The following is a 23,523-nucleotide window of genomic DNA, read 5'->3' on the forward strand; positions in this document are numbered from 1 at the left end:
ATTGGTTTGTAATTTTAAGTAGTTTGTAAAAAAAAAAAATTTTTAATTCACGAACCTGTTTAAAAATGGCAGCGACTTTGAAATGGAGAGTCCCGTTTTCAATTTGAAGGAGGGGCACCTGAGCATTCTGTGTTAACAATTTAAGAGAGTTCCGTCAACGTAAGGAATATTTATAACTATATTTTAATGTTTTTCGTTATTTTGTGCTTGAGGAATATTCGATTATGGCATGTGTAGTTTATATAAAAATTAATTTAAGTAGTTATCGCCTCAAATTTCGTTTTAATTTCGGTTCGCTGAAATTATTTCAAGTAAAGAGCATTAAAAACTATTTCAAAACAAAAAAAAACATGAACTGAACTTTTATTGACTATGATAACATTTATTTCTTGTATATTTTTTTTTTCGGGTAATCGTTTGTTGGCTTTTCTGCTAAACACTCTTACTAAATAATATCGACGAAATATCGAAAAACAAAAAAACAAAAACAGTTTGGAAAAATAATGAAGCTTAACTTACTTTAGTAAAATAATCCGAAACAGCAAAATGGGATATTAAAAAAGTAAACACGTAATTACTTTAGTTTTTTTAAAGCAAAGGATCGATATAAATATGAATAAGAAGAAAACGGCGCCCTTTTCAAGCGGAACAGTTTCGTTTAAGTTTTGCAGTATTAAACGGTGTCGGATTCAGGGTTGTACTATTGTAATGTAAAGAACATGCAGAAAGGGTTGTAATCAACTAAATTCCTTCTAGTACACTGACAAAAAAAAAGCTTAAACAGATATATAAATAAAAATAAAAAGGTTATGTAAATGTTTTTAAAAAGACACCTAATCACGCGAGCAGGATTTTTTCCTTCTTTTGACACGATAACAAGTAACGTTCTTATTTTTTATCATTTATCTATTTGTCTATTTTCGAAAGAGTGCCACGTGCAAGTGGAGAAGGAAAAAAACAGAGTTATGCAAAATTTGTGTCGAGAATTGTCTAAAGTTCCGACTTTTTTTTTTTTTTGGCTTTCACTTTAATAAGAACATGAATTTATGAGGTGAATTTATTCGACACAATATGATTCAACTAAAAAAATAAATAAAAGCTAACGTGAATTAAGATTAAAGTTAAGGTGTTATTGTGGACCCTCACCCCTTTTAAAAAACCTTGTTAAACTTTGTGACATATTTACATTCTATGGAGGTCAGGCGCGAACGAACATCCAATAATTTTATTATACCATATTTCTTCAAACTGAAACATAATTATCAAAGTATACTTACGCAAATAGATATGAAATAGATATGAAATGCCTTTGTTAAAGTTTGTGCCATATTTCCATGGAGTACAGGCGCGAACGCAGATCCCACAATTTTATTATACCATCCCTATTTAAGTTGAAACATACTTATCAAAGTATTCTTATGTACATCTATATCAAAAACACTTGTAAACGTTTTTTTTTTTTTAATTTTTATTTCCATACTTTGGGGGCCAGGCGCGAACGCAGACCCCACAATTTTTATGAACCCCCGTTCTACCAGATCAAACATACCCATTCCTGATCCTCAATACATCTTCTATCATTATATGCAATCAGTTTTTTAAAATAGTTAACCATATAGGAGCCTATTCGTAACCACACACACACACACACACACACACACACACACACACACACACACACACACACACACACAGATACACAGACGTTCAGCTTTATATTATATATACATATATATAATTTGAGGTTGCTATTTTTCAAAGGTAAGGTAACCAGTGAAATATAACGAGGTTAATACAAGAGTGCTCAATACGGAAGTAGAGCAAGTTGCATCATCAATTTGTCTTTACATAAGCAGTAATTTGTTGTTACACAGTCATGAAGATGTTTCGGTCTGCTAGTATTTAGTAACTGGTGACCTCTTCAGGCAACAACGCTTATTTACAAAAGCGGAATTCTTAATTCGGGATTAAGAATTCTGCTTTCAAAAATAAGCGTTGTCGCCTGAACAGGTCTCTAGTTACTAAATACTAGAAGACCGAAACATGCTCATGACTGTGTAGCAACAAATAACTGCTTATGTTAAGACAAATTGAATGTATATATATATATATATATATATATATATATATATATATATATATATATTAAGGGATTAGAACAACAGTCTAAAGAGCAGAGCTTATTTTAAAGTATTAGTGAATGCATTAATACAATTAAAAGAAAACAGTGCTTGTTGTAATGTAGATATATAATAAGCTCGATAGACATAGATATCATAGAGCTATTTTAATATTGAGTAAAATGATTGATAATTTATAATTAAAATTAAAAATTAAAAATCGGTTTCAAAAGGAAGAACAAATAAAATCGATTTTGTTTGTTCTTCCTTTTGAAACCGATTTTTAATTTTTAATTTTAATTATAAATTATCAATCATTTTCCTCAACATATATATATATATATATATATATATGTATACATATATATATATATATATATATATATATATATATATATATATATATATATATATATATATATATGTATATATATATATTCACACAAAAGGACTTCCATAGTTTTAGGTATTTCATTGTTATAATTGGAGCAACAAAAAACAAAAACAAATCGATACATAAAATATTATCTCATAGCATTTTATGTGTTCACATGAAATACTACTACTAATACCCCCCCCACACACACATATATATATATATATATATATATATATATATATATATATATATATATATATATATATATAGTATAAGGTATTTCATTTTTAATTGGAGCAACACAAAACAAAAAACAAAGGAAAGTTACATTATGATTTTAGTGTGTAAATCCGAATAAATATGACCTTTATTGTTCATTAAAGTAATGTCCTAGACCTGGTCAACTACAAAAGAATGTTGATTTAATGTCAGCATCCTCCCTGTCAAACAGAGTCTTTGTGGCGGCAATGGAAATAGCCACACACACACATCTGAAATGTTGAGAGATCCTATACAACGGTGGAGCTACTGGAGATATGTAACCCTTAGTCAGAACACTGGCGCCAGTGGGTCTGTTGAGTTCACACAACTGGAGAGGACACAGTTTCTCATAGACTGCGAGGTTCACTTTTGAAAGTATTAGCACAGATATATGACAATTACATTATTTGATAACGGCGTTTAACACTGAAATGAAAATAATAATAACTTAAGGCAATAGATATGTTATAAGCTTTACAGATAAGCTAAAATAAAATTATATATATATATATATATATATATATATATATATATATATATATATATATATATATATATATATATAAAATTCTTTTAATATGCATTTAGAAAACTGTTAATATTAATTTAAAACAGTGTTTTAAATTAATATTAACAGTTTTCTAAATGCATATTAAAAGAATTTTATATATATATATATATATATATATATATATATATATATAGAGAGAGAGAGAGAGAGAGAGAGAGAGAGAGAGAGAGAGAGAAGGACTAGAGTGATTTTGTTTTTTTTTTTCTTTTTCACTTTTTAGCGCGGTAAGTCGGGAAAAGTTATAGGCCGTTTACTTAGAATGAGTGCTTTATGCCAAATTGATGGTTGAATATTATTAAATTATTCTTATTTTTGCATTAAATACTAATTCCGATTAATCACTATTAATCTCTAACTGTGAATGGAACGGATACCATAATGTTTATCATATTAAAGAGCCATACAAAATTTCAGCCAGATTGTTCCAGTAGTTTCTGAGAAAAAATGAAACCGACAGACAGGTAGACGAAGAGAAATATAGAAATTTAGGTATGTGCATATGTTTATGTATTTCTATGTACATGATTCACTCCTAAACTAATTAACCGATCATTACGAAATTTGTAACACAGCTGATAATTTTGTATAATGTTGGCTATATTTAGTTTAATTTATTTTCATTCGCAAGAGGTGAAAATAGGGTGGAATTTCTTTGCAACATCTTTAATTTTTGTGAAATTTTAGCACTATATTAATTTAAAGATTAAATATTTCCCAAATTCCAGGTTTTGTTTATTTGTTTGTTTGTTTTTTTGTTTTTAGTGTTGTAAATATTTTTAGAGAGCACAGTATAGATATAACTTCTCCTTTGAAAATTCAAATATTTCAGATTTGCATTGGATTTTCATCCATAGTCATTTGCCACCAATTAATAAGATTTCCTGAATTTCAATTTCTTCTTTAGAACCGCAAGTCTCAAATTTTAGACATTTTACTAGAATAATAAAATAAACATGTAATGGATTTTGATCAAAATAGGAATAAGGATTCTAAAGATAAGGTTTACTACCACTATATCTTGATTCTTATCGTAAGGGAACATAAAAGTGGCGGAGGATTGTTTTGTTTATGGAATTAATTTTACCCCTTCTGAAATGGATATTCTCCTGGTTATACATAATGCAAACCTTAGACTCGATCTCAATGTACCCCCAGGATTGTTTTTAGCAAAAAAAGTATGTAGTCTAAGAACCGTGCTATTGTCAAAATAGTTCTAGCAGTTTAAGGAAAATACTTGCTTTTTTAGTGGTTTCTCTCCAAGAATCGCAGGCTTGTGGAACTCTCTTCCTGCTGACTGTTTTCCTCCCACCTATAACTTTAGTCTTTTAAAGACTAAGGCTAATAGGCATCCTCTGTCTTTGTAATAATCATCTTTTTGTTCTTGTTAACTGAGATTTTAATTGGTGAGTGTATTTGCCATATTCTGGCGATCTACATAAGTTGCCGGGGTATGTTGAAACAACATTATGGAAAAATGGATCACTAAATCCAGAAATACCACTTACCCTTGATCCTGTCTTTACAATAAGCGTTTAGCAAGGGGGCATACAGTACGATTTTTTATTATGACATGACCGAGGATTGAACCCTGGTCAGCTAACCCATTAGCGAATACTCTCACTATTATACCAAATAAGCTGTCTTGAATACAACATAAAACTGCATCCGGTGTGGATGGCGCAATTTTGGAACATTGGGGAGCGTGTAATCATTCTTTACTTGCTATTACTCACAGGTCCACTCTATGTGTCAGGATCTAAAAGTACTTAACAGGTATTTAACAGACATGCATACGTACAAGTTTCCAGACTTTTTTTTTTTATTATTATGGACACTTTTATTGATAGTACACACATGAAACTCTAATCTCCTTCAAAGTAATCTTCTCCGGCTGCAATGCACTTGTACTGTTCCAACAACTTCTGGAAGGCCTCATGGAAGTCCTCTTGCGTTTGCACATCAATGACCTTTGTCACAGCCTCTTTCATCTCTTCAATTATCTCATAACGACAGCCTCTAAGGTTTTCCTTGAGCATAGGGAATAACCAAAAGTCACAGGGAGTGAAATCTGAATTATTGAGAGAGTGAGGAACTGTTTTAATGCCCATCTTGGTCTGTGACAAAGATGGAACATTCTTGGAACAAACTTCACGCAAATCTTCCGCATCTTCAGGTCCTCGTGAATAATTGTGCATGCAGTTCCCACACTGACATCAAACTGTGCACTTATTATTTGTATAGACACACGACAGTCCTTATCCATGAAATTCTTTACTTGACCAATTAACTCTAGTGATCTAACTTCCTTACTCCTCCCACACCTCTCATCTTCCCTCACAGACTCCCTGCTTTCCTTGAATCTCTTATGCCACTCAAAAACTGATGCTCGATTCATGCAAGATGGTTCAGAAGCAGTTGGAAGCATTCCATACGTTTCTGTGGCATTTTTTCCAAGTTTAAAACAGAATTTTATTGCATATCATTCTTCTAAATTGTCCTTACGTCGAGATTGCATTTTTGAAATTCACCATGTGTGACAATCGTACTTTAGTAGGGTGTATTCCAATTCCTGCTATAGTTGTTCATTTGAATCTAAAATCATAAAAATTGGGCTGTCATCCCATGAGATGGATAGCAATAACATACTGAATTTTCAAGAGTCTTCGACAATTTTAAATGTCTGTGCAAAAAAGTCTGGAAACTTATTGAAAGGACCTCGTACATTTTTTATATTTCTACTTACCTTTTTGGCCAACCAGTTTTGTAAGGTTCTCTTGAAACTGCAGAATGATTCTATACATTTGGTTGCTCAATGCAGCATCGGTTGAGTCTCCATTCGTTCTGCACAAAATGAGGATACACAATTAATTTATTATTTAACAGCTTAAATAAAAAAAAAAAAAGTTTGTTTATACAGTCGATTACTTTAATTCACTGAGTGAGATGCATCCCTGAATAAACTCGCCTGGCGTAATGGTGGACCGGCAACTTGCTGCAAGATGCCTTCCTGAACCTGCATATCACGCACATGCTTGCCGCAGCGAATGGTGACATCTGAAGTGTGTGCGACACAAAGTTGCGCCTCCTGGATCACCTAAAACACTTTGTAGCTGGGGCTAGCTCAATCCTAATGAGTAAAATGTATACTCGTATCCGAGTTCTGTCCCCCAACCTTTTTTTAAATGGCGACACATTATTGTGCTCTTTAATTTTTTGTGGCACACCCTATCCCAAAAAATATATTCTACTCATAAAGTTTTTTTTGCAATAAAATAATACAAAATAAAGATTGTATAAAAAGACTTTTTTATTCATAAATGCGTCATATAAGGCACACAATATACTTCCATGACCTATCCCCCCCCCCCGGTTTAAACCTTAATTTTTCAATACATAAATGTTAGATAAATATCTACCAAAAAAAACTGTTAAAATTGTAAACTAAATGATAAATAAATAAAGTATTACAACGCTTACCAATATTTATAAACAATAAGTAAGTTCATACTGTCGATTTAAACAAACGATTTATTAAGCACTAGCAGAGGGGGTGTGGCGCACCCAGTTTGGACCTGGTGTAAAATACGCTTAAATATGATATTTTGATTTGTTCAGATTTTGTATATAATATTATAGAGTCGTATTTTCAAAAGTAAAAAAAGAGAGTATTTAGGCACCATCAGCTAAAATTGAAACCGAAACTGTAGCATTTAAAGCTGGTGACGTTACCACTGTACCAACGTGACACGCATATGAACTGATTAAAAATTAAAAATTTTAAATAAACTAAGATGAATGTACAAAATGTACGACGATTTTTTTTTCAATTTTGACCCATTTTTGACTCCTTAAAAACTTTAACCGGCTAAAGACCCATAAAAGAACGGCCCATAAAAAAATCCAATCATTTGAGGCACCTAGCGCCGCTCTGCGACTTTTAGTTTCGGAGGAGATAGAGTTTGAAAATATGGAGACAGACAGGCAGACATATAGCCTTTTATATATTAGATTATATTTATTCCTTTTTCTATTTAAATATTATTATTATGTAAGTGATAATGTGTGAGTATTTATTAATATAAGCAACTCTGGTTGATATTGCAAGTGTGAAAATGTGTCCGTCCAGTTCCTTGCAAAGATCCACACGGAAAGCAAATTGCCTCCATGTCTCCTCTATATATAGCTATCATGATATATTTCCGTTATCAGGAGCAAATAACTCTTTCACCTGTACATGCCCCATCCTCCCGTGACCATGGAATGAACTGTAGTGGTCATTTTTTGCATGCACCAGAAAACTTCTGTGATTTTCCATGCATTTGTGGCAATTAGCTTCTTGGTGGTCTTGTTTTGCGACATAAAGGTTGCCTTAAAGGTGGAGGACTGATAGGGTGTGTACATCTTCCTGTGATATCATCAATTCCCATTTCTTCTTCATCATGATCACTGACATTGATGCACCATTCAACCTCCATTGCTTCTTAAGGGGCTTGTTCTTGTTGGGGTTCAGGATTTCTGGACAAAGTTTCGGATTTGGAGTTCTTGAACTGGACAACAATGGTTGTTGTAGTACTGTTCATTTTGCATATGCCTTTTGGTAATTGCCACCTCCCTTACTTTGCCTATTTCTTTCCATTGTTTCCGCATTCAGTATTTATCTTATAGGAGAGGAAGGTAGTCTTTAATGACTTGACCATATAGCATTACAGCAGGAAATATCTTGGACAGGGGTATTGTGATGGGTTAGTAATGCCCAAACACATTGATTATGAATATGAAACAGGCATCCATGGCTGTCCATGTTGTTGGCTAGTATATGTTTAGCGATCTTAGTGGCTAACTCTGCACAATTGTTGCTTTGAGCATAATAGGCTGATGAGGTACGTTTCTATATACCCCAGTTCATAAAAAAAATCGTACTTCTGGAACTTAAACAGTGGTCCTGACATGCAGAAGTTCAAGTGTAATGTGAACAGCTATATTGCTACTCAACTTCCTACATAGCAACCCTGCAACTTATGACTCCGATAGTAGCCATACATCCAAGTGGCATTGTGCCTTGTTTGGGGTGAAAATGGAAACAAACAAACAAAAAAAAAAGATGTGATTTAAAATGTTCCATTAGCCATTGTTTCAGTTTATATCAGTTGACTCCTGTTAGTTTGAATGGGATTGTTTCTAGTTTTGTCGAGACAGATGTTCTACAGGGTCATCCAGAAGGGGCCAATTTCCTTATGCTTGTCAAGGAGCTATTCCGCAATAAATTAGGAGGCAACAAGAGCTGTTAGTTTGAATGGGATTGTTTCTAGTTTTGTCGAGACAGATGTTCTACAGGGTCATCCAGAAGGGGCCAATTTCCTTATGCTTGTCAAGGAGCTATTCCGCAATAAATTAGGAGGCAACAAGAGCTGTTTCCTGACACATATACAGCCTGTCATATCTCTTTTGGTTCCACAGAAAGACATGTCTAATGTGTAAAAGGCTGTCCGTTATGCTACGTATTTGATGGGTGATTAACACAAGGTACCCCTCTGGGTATCCAAGTAGTTTCTCAATTTTAGGCCTACTTGAATAGCGCCATGTCTCTGTGTCTACAAAGGCAGGGATACGACAACTGTGTTGGCTCACCGTTTTTTCGGTACATGTCCGAATCTTGCAAGAGTTTCAGGCATCAAAGTCATCTCCACTCTCACTGAGGGGGGTAGTTCTGATGCACACACCTTAAATTGCTCCCCATCCCATGGTTCAATTGTGCTCTAAACAGAAACATTCATTACAAACACGCACCTGTCATGAGGATGTCGTGGGGATGAAGGAGTCTTGGTCTCTTGGTTGTGACATCATTAAAGTGGGGAGTTGACATGTATGTTACCTCCAGGCAAACTTCTGCTCCAATGTAGCAAGTGAAGCTACCTATGCTAGTATCCTCATTTGGTGTTCTGTGTTTCAAGTCCAACTATCATCTGTCCAGCAACCATGTCATCTGAATAGTCCACTTTCTGCCAGCAAGTTTGTTCGCTTGGACATTGAATTTGAAATACACAAAATTTGGCTTGACCACAATCTATATAAGAAATGTGTGTCTGACTCATCTTCGTTCTGCCTCATGGAGTGGAATGTGTCCTTCTGGCTCGTAGTTAAGATCCACACAAAAAGCAGATGGCTGCCTCATGTCTCCTCTCTATATATAGCTATCAGGGGAGATCAGTGCTGGTTACTTCTTGTTATCAGGGGAGATAACTCCACGGACACTTCCTGTTATGAGTAACAGATGACTTCTTTTACCTATGCAGATGTGAAAGCTGTTTTTCACCTATAACAACATGTAGCTTACACCTATAACTTTTTCACGGCACATCAGTAATCATTCTGCAGTTCACTAATATTCCGGGAAATGGTTGTTGGGAACCACTGCTCTCACGTCTATACATCTATGTGATAGTATAAGATTACATATACATGCACCAACATCGACTGCAAAGAGTAATTTGTAAACAGGCCTCAACATACTACCAACCGTCATACTATGCGTTCTATTGTTGATATCAGAGATCAAGAGTGCTATGAAAATATTGTTTGAATATTGATTTTTTATTCAGATTTGTTTCTATTTAATTGCTTTCCCACGAGGGCAGAGTTAGATACAAAGTCGGTTTTAATGTGGGGAAAATCCAGCTCCCCAAAAAGGGGCACTCTGGATAGAAACAAAAATAAAAATTATCTCAGTCATTACGGATTTACTGACCGAGGACAGAAAAGGTGAAGTGTAACATCAGAACAGATACTACACTTTGATCTTGTCCCAGATTCGAGAAATAATTTATTTGTACACTATTGTTCTTATTTACTTACTCTGCCATTATTATATAAAATGTATACAAAATATGTCACGGTAACATATATTGCGTGGGTTTCTAACAGTATTTTGTATACATTTTGTTTATTTTTAAATCGTTATCAAGGTGTCAATTCAGGGCCATTTTTCTTGTTCTCACCTAACGCTCGACACTATATGTTTTTCAAGTCAATAAACTTTTAAAAGTGAGTAGAACAACTAAAAACTTTTCCAGATAGGTAGAAGAGTAACTTATCTTGCCTTTGCTAACATTTATTTGTTATATATTTGAATTTTTTTACCACTTTTTTCGTACTTCTCTGGATTGTAAAACAATTAAATTAATATGTCCTTCATTAACCCCCAACCCCAACCGCAACTCCAATGGTGGCAAATTCTGCTAACATATCAGTCTTCACCTTCAATACGCACGTGCATGCCTTATCAAATGGAGTCAACATATAAAATTAGCAGGGGTGCCCGGCATTGGTCAGTCGTAAAATACGCTTAAATATGATATTTTAATTTATGCAAATTTCGTATTTATTATTATAGAGTCAATTATTTTATATTATATTGTACCCAATATATAGTCATGAGTTCAAAAGTAAAAAAAAATATATATTTATTTATATGATTTGAGTGCCATCAGCTAGAATCGAAACCGAAACCAAAACATAAATCATAGTTTTCTGATTGAAACTAAGCAAAGACTGAAGTTTATTTGCATTCAATATGGTTGGACTGTGGAAAAGAATATGAGTTTTATTAAATACAAGCAGTTTTCCATGACTGCAATGTTTTTGATAGACAAGATGCATGCAAGGACGGTCGGATGGTCCACAGAGTTTTATATTTTATATTTCAATGGAGATAACAAGTGCAGAATTTCCTCAGAGACTTGCCAGTTGAAACAAATATTGATGATTTTTAATTTAAAAAATCTATTGTTTTACTAAAACTGAGTTAATCAAAGTTTGTTTCTCTAATTATACAAATACATGTCAAAATATTCCTCAGTTTTAGGAATTAAGTTGTAATTGTTCCAATTAGCCACAATTTGCAATTAACTTACCAAGTGACCTATCGCTTACTATTCTTCTATCATTTTCACCCTCTCTTATTGTATGTTTTTGAACCCTTGCTTTTATTTTATAAGCCTCTCTCCCTCAATTTCTGTCCGCCTGTCAGTCTCTCTATTGATATTTATCTCCCTCCAATGGCAAGATGATGTGACACAGGAGTTGGAAAGTGGGATTTGAAAAGCCAGTAGTCAAGAAGAGCACTCTGACTGGCAATAAAATGCTTGGGCAGAATTATCGGCATTCCCTGGTTAGGGCGTCTCAAGGGGTGAGAAAGCAAAGCCTGGGAGTGTGGACCGACTAGAACCGCACAGAACCAAAGCCACACCTGGGCAAACAGAAATAAATCGATCTCAACAATGATCTTTGGTTTTGAGGGAAAAACCTGGCTGTTTATTAACAATATGTAATCTATCTATCTATCTATCGATCTACTGTAATACTATATAAAAGAAACTTTGTGTGTGTGTGTATGTGTGAGAAAGAGAGAGATCCGTATGGATTCCTAAACGGCTCGGGGATTTTTTTATTTCACACAAATGTACTTTATGTGCCCAACAGGGTTTTTAGATAGGTTTTGTATCGGAATGCCTTTGATAAGTATCGAAAATCAATAGTCAAAAAAATCCGATTAAAGAAGGAACAGGCGATTTTGACTAAAGTTAACACCCTTATACACCCTAACATCATAAGTGCATTTGAGAAGTTTTATTACCACACAAGCAGAAAGGCCCGGCATATAAAATCATTTAAAAATAAAGTAGGTTCATTGATAGAACAAGGATGTGTTCATAATGAATGTTCTGTTTAGAGCACAATTGAACCATGATACTTAATTTTTGCATTTAAAACTTTAATTCAAGCCATTATATAAAAATAATTTTATAAAATCAATGGTAGGAAATTTGGAGAAGAACCACCCCTTCTCAAAAAGAATAGAAAAGTGGAGCCGTCAAGCGGAGTAAAGAATTTAAGATGGCTGTCCCTCGGAATGTAACAGAGCATGGATGCACGTATAGCAACAGCAGCAGCAACTTTACGACAGCCAACATATGCAAATGATCGAGCTGTGTGCGATTTGACGTCACAGCTAGGAAGAAGGAAAGAAAAAGATTATAAAAAGAAAAACGTGACCTAAGGAGGACAGAAATAGACATGTTACACATATGGTCGGAGAGCAACAAGGAAAGGCGTGTCCTAAACATGGTCAAACAAAAACAGAGTACCACGTGTTCAGCACAACAGAGTTTTGTTAAGCACATTGGAATACGAGAAGAATTTTGAACAAGAGACAAAGCATTAGTTTGGAAAGTACCTGTAAATAAATGTCTGTAGTTGCGACTGAAAAAAAGAAGTGAGTCAAATTCTTTTCTTGTCATCGTTTCCTTGCGACTGTCTGCGTAAAACGTGTGGGTTCTGAGTGTTGACATGTAATGACTATGTTACAGAAAGAAATTAGTTCCACAAAGACAGACAAATAGAAAGAGAGCAGCAAAGAGAGGAAATCTAATGCTACAAGGGTCGTTCCAAAAGTAAAGCCTCCTATTTTTTAACTCAAAAAGTGAAGAGCCAGAAAGCTGAGAGTGATACCATTAAAACGAGCAACATTTTTGTGCTCTAGCAATTTATTTTTCTTCATAGTTACCACCATTCTTAATACACTTTTGCTAAGAATCCATCCATGACAGGGGTTGCTATTTCAGAGCCTTACACCGTCAATATCTGCAGTAGAGAGATGAAATGCATAAGTTCAGTCATCATAATGCAATTTGCAATCCCCTCTGTCCATTCGGGCGACTAATCCAACAAACAGCAAGATCTCTGTTTCTCTTTTGAGGTTCCAAGATACCAGAAAGCCTTCTACTCTAATTATAATTTTATTGGTACCACTCCCGTCTTTGTGGCTCTTCAACTTTTTGAGTTAAAAAATAGGAGGCTTCATTTTTTAAATGACCCTTGTAGCGTTTCTTCCCACAGACTGCTAAACTTTGGAATTCCCTCCCTGTTTCTCCTTTCACAGACTGTACTAACGTACAGAAGTTTAAATTTAATGCGAACAGACATCTTGCTGCTCAACTCCCCACATACTCCCCTGTAGATATGATCATAAATAGTAGCCCCTTAAATCCAAGTGGCAATACGCCTTGTTTGGGGGGGTGAATAAAAGTTTTTTAAATTTTGGTATTGCACTTTTATTCAATGAAATTTGCTTACGTGACAGACAAACGTATGTACTCTTGTCTGCAGAAGTCACAAACTCGCCCATGTCATACGCTTCCCAAACATATGTCGATTTAGCGAAGACACAGACAAAACAAAGCTGCCTTCTTTGCAGATAAATTTTGTTATTATTAATTCCTTGCTGTATAAAGCTATTTTAATCGAATGACAACAAGTTACAAAAAGCAGACATCAATCTTTTGTCAACATACAAAAAAAAAGAAAAGAAAAAAAACTACACAAAACTATCACATTTTTTTTTTTCAATTATGACTTTTTACCATTCATTGTGCATAACAGTTTCTGATCAGCTTGCAAAAAGAATTTTTTTATTGCTAGAAAATTGGTTCTTTTGACAAAATTACTGTTTATTTAGTTTAGAAGCACAAATGAACCATACTACATGACTTTTGCTAATAATGTTTTATTTTTTTCATTCTAGTCAGAAATGTCTTATTAATTAGCAGCTTAAAGGATTCAAAATTACTTTCAAATTTTCAACCGCTATAGAGAAATCAGTTTACGATAAAATCATATTGACATATTGGTTCTCAATCAGTTATTCTCAACCTTTCTTACATGACGGACACTATTGAGTTTTTCTTTAATTTCCATGGCAAAAAAATAAATATTTTCTACCCATAAAGCCTTTTTTTTTTAATAAAAATTAAAAAAAACAAAAACAAAAAAAAAACATGGCAGCACACTATTGAGTTTTTTAAATTTTCGTGCCACACCTACCACAAAAAATAAATATTTTCTACTCATAAAGCCTTTTTGTGATAAAATTTAAAAAAAAAACAAAAAAACATGGCAGCACACTATTGAGGGTTTTTTTTTAGGGGGGGGGGTCATGTCACACCAACCGCAAAAAATAAATATTTTCTACTCAATAAAGTCTTTTTGTAAAAAAAAAAAAAAAAAAAAAAAAAAAACATGGTGGCATACTATTGGTTTTTTTTTTATTTTCATGGCACACCTACCACAAAAAATAAATATTTTCTAGTCATAAAACTTTTTTGTAAAAAAAAAAAAAAAGAAAAGATTTATGAGGAGAATTTTTATTCACATGAACCAGCTTATCCTGTAATCGATATCAGAATAGAAAAATAATTGTGAATGTCAATGGGACAGTTGTGCCTGGTATTTCTTAACTACTGCTGTAATACGTGGGCGAATGTAAGAGACGCACACTCTTAACACTCCTTCAATATTCTTAAGTCTTTTAGGGTTTTTTTTTTTTTTTAATTTTTACTGTTATTTAGGTAATAAAATCCCAGTTGATATAGATGAGAATTGCAGTTTTTCACTTGCAGTTGGAATTGAACGGTGTCATCATGATTAAGAAATTAAACAAAATGAAATTAAATGGCTTCTAGCTATTATCTCTTCACGGCACACCAGTAATCGTTCAGCGACATGCTAATTTTCTGTGGCCCAGTTGTTGGGAACCCTTGCATTAGATTATTAAAGTTAAACGATAGTGAGTAGGGGTAACACTAGGTGGTATAAGGAAACACTTTGCTTGTGTGTATAAATGTTATGAAACTTGCATAACTGGTGACATACAAGGGTGGTTTATACCATGTGTTTTACTCAATGCCCCGAGGTTAAGCACCGTTCCTACGAAAATTTTGCTTGGCAATTTTGATAATGCAACTTTGGTTATAGTCAGCTAACTTACTTCCTAACTTCCGGCGTGGCTGCTACCAGAAACGGTGAACAAGGCAAACCAGTTTCTTCACTTTTATTGTTTTTCAATATTTCTATTGTTAAGCTATTTATTGAAATAAAATATAAGAAGTTTAAATGTAATACAATCAGACATCTTGCTACTTAACTCCCTACATAGTTCCCTATAGACATTGTGGGGAGTTAAGCAGCAAGATGTCTGTCCGTATCACATTTAAACTTCTTATATTCTATTTCAATAAATCGCTTCACAATAGAAATACTGAAGAATAATAAAATATAAGAAAAGGATATTAGTAAAAAAAATATATATATACAATAAAGATTATCAAAATTATACAGATAAAAAGAACACAATTAGTGTTTATTTGCACTTTTAAAAACAAATTTAAATAATAAAAGATTTTACTTTATTTGAAATTTTATAAGAAATATGCTTATGAAATTATAAAAATACGTTCTTTTTAATTTTGAAAATAGAAGTTATTTATTTGAATTTATATAATAAATATACATTTATGAAAATTATTGAAATCCAAATAGCAAATAAAATTTAAAAAAATCACAAGATTTCAATCATCATTAAAAACACGTATCCAATACATAATATTTGCAAAATAGTTTAAGAAGATTTCAAAAAGTGTTTTCAACAATTCTTTAAAGAAATAAAACCAATTTCAATAAATTATAATTAAAATAAGACTAAAACAACTTTTCAATAATTATTAAATAAAAAAAAAAACATTCAGAAAAACATAATAAAAAAGTACATGCACAGGGGAGATACAGGCACGAAGAAAAAAAAAAAAGCAAAGGAACTCATTTGCCTTATCACTGCTTCCGGTAGCAGACATATTGGAAGTTAGGAAGTACGTTAGCTGACTATTACCGAAGAGTCTATCAAGCATGTGGATGTGATGTGATGATGTATGGGAACGTAAACTGGTCAGTAAGGGTTGAAGATATGCGTTGCATGGAGAGAAACGTTATGATAATAATGTAATGGATGTGTAATGTAAGTATTAGAGACAGAGTTAGATCTGATTAACAGAGTAAAAACACTTCAATCTCTCCCCATACTTTTTTACTACATTTTTGTAAGGCGGTGAAGGAGAACAGGCTTCCACCATGCAACGCCAGTAACCGGGTCCTGTTAGTATAACAATAAATACGAAATCTGCATTAATCAAAGTATCATATGTAGCGTATTTTCCGACCGGGCAATAATGAGCGGCCTGTTAATTAAATCATAAAGTTGTTGTTTTTTTGTTTTTTTAATTTTAAAAATAAAAGTTTTTTATTTGAATTTATATGATAAATATGTTTATGAAAGTATAACAATTAAAAAAAATAAATAAATATTGTAAAAACGTAATAAAAAAGGAGTATATGTACAGGGGAGATATAGGCGTAAGAGAAAAAAGTGAAAGAACTGATTTGGCTTGTCACCACTGCCGGTAGCAGCCACGCCAGAAGTTAGGAAGTACGTTATTTGACTATAACCACAACTTTATATTAGAATGTGGGTTATGGCGTCTTTCAACAGACAATGGACAATTTATGCAGTTATTAAAAATTTTATATATAATTCATAAAATATCAAATTGGATTTAATACAAAGACCGGGTATGATGTAAACGGTTGAAAAGAGATAAGAGAGGAACAGAACTCGGAATGACAGAACGAAAGCAAAAAAACAAAAAAAAAAAAAACATAAATAAGTTAACGTTAAGCCAGATACTGGGATACACTACGATGCCTAGCGGATCTACAAATAATACATGAATGAATTGTCAGCATAATTTTGTTAAATGTAGCTTACATCAATAAAACAGAAAAAATACCCTTTTTTTTTAAAAGATAATTGTAGACGTTTTTCTGTTGTATAGTGTGTTGAGTATACTAACAACGACTAACAACTAACTAGAAATTTCCAATCTATCAATAAAACAACAAACACCCACAACAAACAAGCAGTAGTGGTGCAGACACGACAAACAAAATTTTAAATGTAGTTAACACCGGCGTTTTACTACAGAATCATTATTCATCAAGGCCAAGAGCCACTCGAGCTATAAGAGCTAATGAGATGGAATGATTTCAAACAGAAAGATGAGGAACTAGAATTGATCAATGATATGAATAAAATCTGATTACTTATGAGACTGTTTATAACAACTATTTGTTGATATTGGATTTGAAGATGATTATGTTGTAATCTGCTAGGAATCAGTCCCATGGAAATGTGTGCCACAGATGGGAAGCCCTAGTAAAGAAGCTCCGTTTGCAGAAATTTTGCCTGATGCTAGGTACATATAGGTTAGCAGCAGCATCCATATGCAAATGACGAAGCCGAACAGAGATAGAAAGGACACACGTCTTCAGAGAAGCATGTATTCACGATGTAGAGAAGTCGAGGTGTGTTCAAGACACAAGCGAGTGGGAAAGGACGTGTTCGAGACACGAGAGAACGGAAAAGAACATGTTTGCAACGTGAGTGTTCAGACAAGAGGGATTTGCGATGTGTTTGAGTGGCGATGTATTCGACACGGTCAAAAAAGGAGAAATGAACTGCTTAAGTATTTAGAAAAAATGTGTTGTTGGAAATACCAGGCATAAAGGCTTTTGTAAAAAAAAAAAAAAGAAAGTCCAGTTTTTTTTCCTTTCTTCTGTTTTCTTGCAACAAAGTCTACAATGTGTTGAGTCCATTAAAATGTAACAATGCTCTTAAAAAAAATGTGCAACTTTGCATGTTGAGGGGAATAAAGAGAGTCCTTTCTTGATATAACAGTAATACGAGTTCTTGCTGTGAATGTCTCAGAAGAATGAACTAAAAATTGTGCTTCAGTCGGGAATCTTTCAAGGAAATAAGTATAGAGAGACTAGCTATTTCCCTTCTGTGAGAAAAGGAGCTGTAAAAAAAATAAGAGAAGAGATCATTTTGCAGTAGATTTTAAAGTCGATTCTGTACTCTGTCATAGCAGGAAAGAGTATGTAGCAGACGGACTTGCAACAAACACAAGCAAGAGCGAATTCTTGCGACTGGAGCTTTTGAAATACATTTCCTTCATAGCATGTCCAATCAGAAGCCAGCTCTCAGTCACATGACCGAGTTTATAAAACGTTAAACCGGCAACACACACACACACACACACACACACACTCTTACACACACATTCTCTCTCTCTCTCTCTCTCTCTCTCTCTCTCTCTCTCTCTGTGTCTCTCTCTGTCTCTCTGTGTCTCTCTCTGTGTGTGTGTGTGTCTCTCTCTCTCTCTCTCTCTCTCCCTCTTTCTTTCTTCCCGGCTCTTGCTGAGAGCACACCCCTCTGTTGAAGCGTGACTTCGTCTGGGCCCTTTGGCACTGGGCTAGCATGAATACAAACAAGCCAACATGATTATCTTCGCATGCAGAACACACACGAACTCACCCTACAGTTCTGTCTCTAATCTTTCGCGACGCACGCTCCTACTACTAACATCACCAAGACAAATAATCCATCATGGCTACGAACCATAACTTCAACACATTCACACATGAACATTTTTCTCTTTCAACAAACCTGTATAATCATCAACGTCTCTACAGAAACTATTTTAATGACTAACCCATTTCTCTCTATACCTCACTAACAAAAATAACCAATAAAGCTGTTTATTAAATGTTAGAATGAGACTTCTTTTCTTGTCTCCATTTTATACTAAAAGTGCTTTGGCGCTTTGAACCACAAAGTGCATCAGCAATACTCCACCTTAGGACTATCTGGCTTTTATAGGTAGTGAAATAGTTACTGCTTTAGTGGATTAAAATTTCAAAATATGCAATACTGTAATAGTTGACCTAATACATAGTAATAATTATCGGTGCAAGTACACTATAATTGCAAAATTTAGAAAAACGAAAACATTGATTAAAAAAAAAAAGAAAACAGTGGTATCTACTGACTGCTTTTTTGTGCCAATTTCAACTAAAAGCAATGATATTTACTTCATTGGCATGTCAAAAGTGATTAAATATTACCGCATTATTTACAAGAACACAAGTTTTCGATCTGTATTGTAAAACACCGTTGCCATATTTCTTCAGGAAGACGTGACATAATGACAAGGGAAGTAACTCAGTTATCCTAAAAACAAGGCAAAACGCACCATTTATTTTTTTTAAAAAGTCTAATAAATACACGCTATTTACCTCCCTTTGGAACTCTCCAGTGTTTATTTCTTTTAGCCAAACATTCTATTTTCGCTAATTTTCGTTAAAAATGTTTTTCTTTAATAATTTTTTTCTACCTTAATATTCTTCGTAATTTTTGGATGCATTCATTACTGTAACATAACAATTTACTAGAGACCATTGGTTTGTCTTGAAATTCAATATTAAAAAAAAATCTCTAATTTCGCTATTATAATGTAGTTGCATCAATATTTCTATGACAAATCCTCTTAAAATAGAATGCAAGATATAAAAAGAAAATTACAGAGTTGCTTACATTGCTAAGAAAAAAGATTAATAATACATATACGACGGGCGTTCCAAAAGTAATGCATCCTATTTTCATTCCGCCCAAATGGATCAGAAAGGATTGTAAACTGCATGGTTATGATGACTGAACTTATGCATTCATCACATGACAGTTTCATCTCTCTATTGCAGATATTGACGGTATGAGACTCTAAGAAACCAACACCTGTCATGGACGTGCGTCAGAAGCAGAAATGCATCATTAAATTCCTCCATGCAGAAAAAAATTGAACCGATCAACATTTATCAGCGTTTCTGAAGTTGATGCAGTTGATGTCAGCACAGTTGTGGGGGATGGGTTCGTCGATTTCAGACATTGAGAACGGTGATGCATATGTAGAAAAGGATATTCTGGAACAGAAAAGGGTTGCTCGTTTTAGTGGTACCACACCCGTCTTTGTAGCTCTTAAACTTTTTGCATTAAAAAAATAGGAAGCTTTATTTTTGGAACTACCCTCGTATATGTGTGTGTGTGTGTGTGTGTGTGTGTGTGTGTGTGTGTGTGTGTGTGTGTGTGTTAAATATCAAACAAAAATTTAAGAAGATTCAAATATTAAAATTATATATACAAACTTTATTGACTCTTCTGTGTCTTTCGGATTTTTATCATCATCATCTAGAATAAGAAGTAAAATATGTAAAGAACATTGTGGAAGTAAAAGTTTGAGACGAATAGTAGTAGCAATAGTAGCAACAGTAGTAGTAATAATGTTATTAGTAGTAGCAAAGTCATTTTTAATAAAAAAAAAATCAGTTAAAAGGAAATCACTGTTAAAGAAAAATTCAAAGAATTCAAAAAGAAGTCATTTTTCAAAACATAATTTACAGGTTCGTATTATTTGGATTCTTCAAACTTCTGTTCTCATCTTGAGTGTGATTTTCACAATGTTTTGATCGATGTAACCTCTGACCTTCTTCAGGTGTATCTTGTCGAACCCAGGAATCTCTGTGTCAAACTAGGGAATCTGCATGGAATTTCGAACAGAACATTTTATTTAATCCACTGGGGTAGCATGTTCTCGTTCTGTAAGCCATAACTGGGTAGAAGTTCTAAGTTATTCGCAATTGTATTTTTTAAATCGCCCGCACTGAGGATTGAACCTCCAATCTCCAGGAATGTAACTTTTACAACTGAATTTCACCAAGTACTCTATCCATTGCACCAGAGGTCCTGAAGAAGGTAAGAGGTTACAACGACCAAAACGCTGTGCAAATAATTAATGGTCTTCTAATCGAGCTGTCTCAGTTCTTCTTTAGTCCACTCTATGAATGGTCCAGAGTATCTTACTAGTGATACTGCCCATGTATTTGTACCTTTTTATTAGGTTTCTGCTATATAATTTAGTTTCTAGGAGTTTTCTTGTTCTCCTGAGGTATTCCTTTCCAATTCTCTCTTTCATTTTTGTTGCTTTGGTGGTGTCTGCCTCCAGAATTCCAGGGAATTATTTACCCCTAGTGCCCTCCTCTCCATTTGGTTGGATAGTTCCATACCTTCTGTCGTCTCCAGTTTTCCCTTTCTTATAACTGGTAGTGTGCATTTTTCCATACTAAACTCCATTTGGATATCCTGGTTGGAGATTCTGGTAGTGTTTATTAGTGTCTCTAGTTCATTTACGGTTTTGCGAAAAGTTTCAGATCGTCCATGTACATCAGGTAGTTCATTTTTTCCTCCGTGTTAAAAAACTTTTATCTGGCTTGGCACTTTCTCAGTATATTGTTCAGGGGCATCATGGCTGTGATGAACAGCAATGATGATAGTGAATCTCATTGTATGTTAATTTCTGTTATGTGTTGTCCATCAGCTCTCAGTTCCAGTCTCCATGTTCTCATTGCATTTTCTATCACGTTGATGATCTTACTTGGTATTTTATACATTTTTAAGCATTCTATTAACCATGTTTGGGGGATCCTGTCGTATGCTTTTTTTCTAACCAATCCATGCCATGGCTAGATTCTTTCTCCTTCTTTTTACCTCTTTCAGGAGCATTTGGTCTATATATAGCAGATCATGTGTTTCTCTCTTTCTTTCCTAGCATCCTTTCTGTTTCTCGGGAAGAAGTCCACGATTAATCAGGGTGTGGTAGATTTGTTCCCTCAGTTGTGCTATTTCTGTTGTCACATTTTGTAGCTGACTGTCGTTATTGCCGCTTTTATACTGATAGGCGGATCATAACAAATGACCATAGGTGATCAGCAGTTTTTCTTAGTCTTCCAGCACTTTCTACAAAATTCTGGCGGTTTCCAACACAAGGCAGTCTTCTGAAGCACTCCAACGTTGCAATGGATCCCAATTTTCTCAATCTACTTGTTAAATCTTTTTGTCACAATTCTCAGGGCTCCCATCACAAAAGGTACTTCTACCTCCTTCAACTTCCACAATTTTTTTACCTTCCTTTTCAAGTCTTGGTACTTTTCTGCTTTTCTATTTCCTCCACATTCAAATCGGCTGGTACTGCTATATCAATGATTATTGCCTTGTGTTCTTTTTTTTTCTAACAAGATTAAATTTAGTTTCTTTGCTTCGATCAAATTGTCACATTGGATATTCGTATCCCACAATCATTCCACATTATCACTCTCTACTGCCTATTCTGAAACATGTTCGTATCATTTTTCACTGCATTCCAACCCTTTTTTCTTGCATATAGCCCAATGGACCTTCCTTGCAATATTGTCGTGCCGGCTCTTGTATAACTTTTGAGCTAACTTTTCACAACTACCGATGAGGTGTTGTATATTTTCAACTTTTTGTCGATATAGGGGGCTTTCACCAATGTGAAACTTTCAGCGATGTGCAATTATCAATGTGGAACTTCACATAATTTGTCCTGAGCGCCACCGCCACCTCATCGTCGTCATCATCATCATCATCGTCGTCGTCATCATCATCATCATCGTCGTCATCATCATCATCATCATCGTCGTCGTAGTCGTCATCATCATCATCATCGTCGTCATCACCATTGTCGTCGTCGTCGTCATCATCATCATCATCATCGTCATCATCATCATCATCGTCGTCGTAGTCGTCATCATCATCATCATCGTCGTCATCACCATTGTCGTCGTCGTCGTCGTCGTCATCATCATCATCATCATCATCATCCAGTCTTGTTATCTGTTTATGTTTTAAATACTCAACAACAGTCATAATTCAGAAAGAGGAAAAATTTCACTATACAAGTCACGTGATATCAGCGCTGATACAGCAATAAGACAATAATGTGAGTTATGATGTTGAAAGGAAATACTTACTGCTCAAATCTTCACTGATTTCTTGATCGTCAACCTGCATTCCAACCAAAGGCAACTTAGCATCGTTTTTTCTCATAGAAAGTTCTCCTTTATTATTATTAACCTGTTAAAATATATGAGTTTGATCTTGTAGACATCTCAAAGGTCACATATCTATGCTTGAGTATGAATTACAAGGCATCATATATATATATATATATATATATATATATATATATATATATATATATATATATATATATGTATACTAGCGAAAGTACCCTTCGTTGACTGGGTTCAAAAACAGCCTACAGAAAATGGACTCTGATTTATGAAAGTATGATAAGTTATGAAAAGGAAGGCTTGTAAAGAGATAGCTTCGATTTTGGGGGTATCAAAACCAAAGCAAAATATCATGAAAGTAAAAATAAAATAGATAAACCCCATAATTTATTATACCATACCTGTTCACACTGAAACAATTATCACAACATTCTGTGGATCTATATTAAAACACCTTGTTAAACTTTGTGACATATTTCCATTCTATGGAGGTCAGGCGCGAACGAACACCCCATAATTTTATTATACAATATTTCTTCAAACTG

The 23,523-nt window shown here is 34.1% G+C and overlaps 1 protein-coding gene across 1 annotated transcript in view; it reads right to left on the bottom strand.

The window, feature by feature from the left end:
- Positions 1-23,523, bottom strand: part of LOC145297864 (uncharacterized) — a 307,728-nt gene that overhangs the window by 48,545 nt on the left and 235,660 nt on the right. The window contains exons 20-22 of the mRNA XM_080144191.1: positions 22,937-23,039; positions 20,255-20,297; positions 6,075-6,172 (exon numbers count right to left, since the gene is read on the bottom strand). Of these exons, the coding sequence (XP_080000317.1) occupies positions 6,075-6,172; positions 20,255-20,297; positions 22,937-23,039 (244 nt within the window). The remainder of the gene's footprint in view (positions 1-6,074; positions 6,173-20,254; positions 20,298-22,936; positions 23,040-23,523) is intronic.

Source organism: Euprymna scolopes, chromosome 2, assembly GCF_053919585.1.
Source record: "Euprymna scolopes isolate OS-2025 chromosome 2, ASM5391958v1, whole genome shotgun sequence".
NCBI lineage: Eukaryota > Metazoa > Mollusca > Cephalopoda > Sepiida > Sepiolidae > Euprymna > Euprymna scolopes.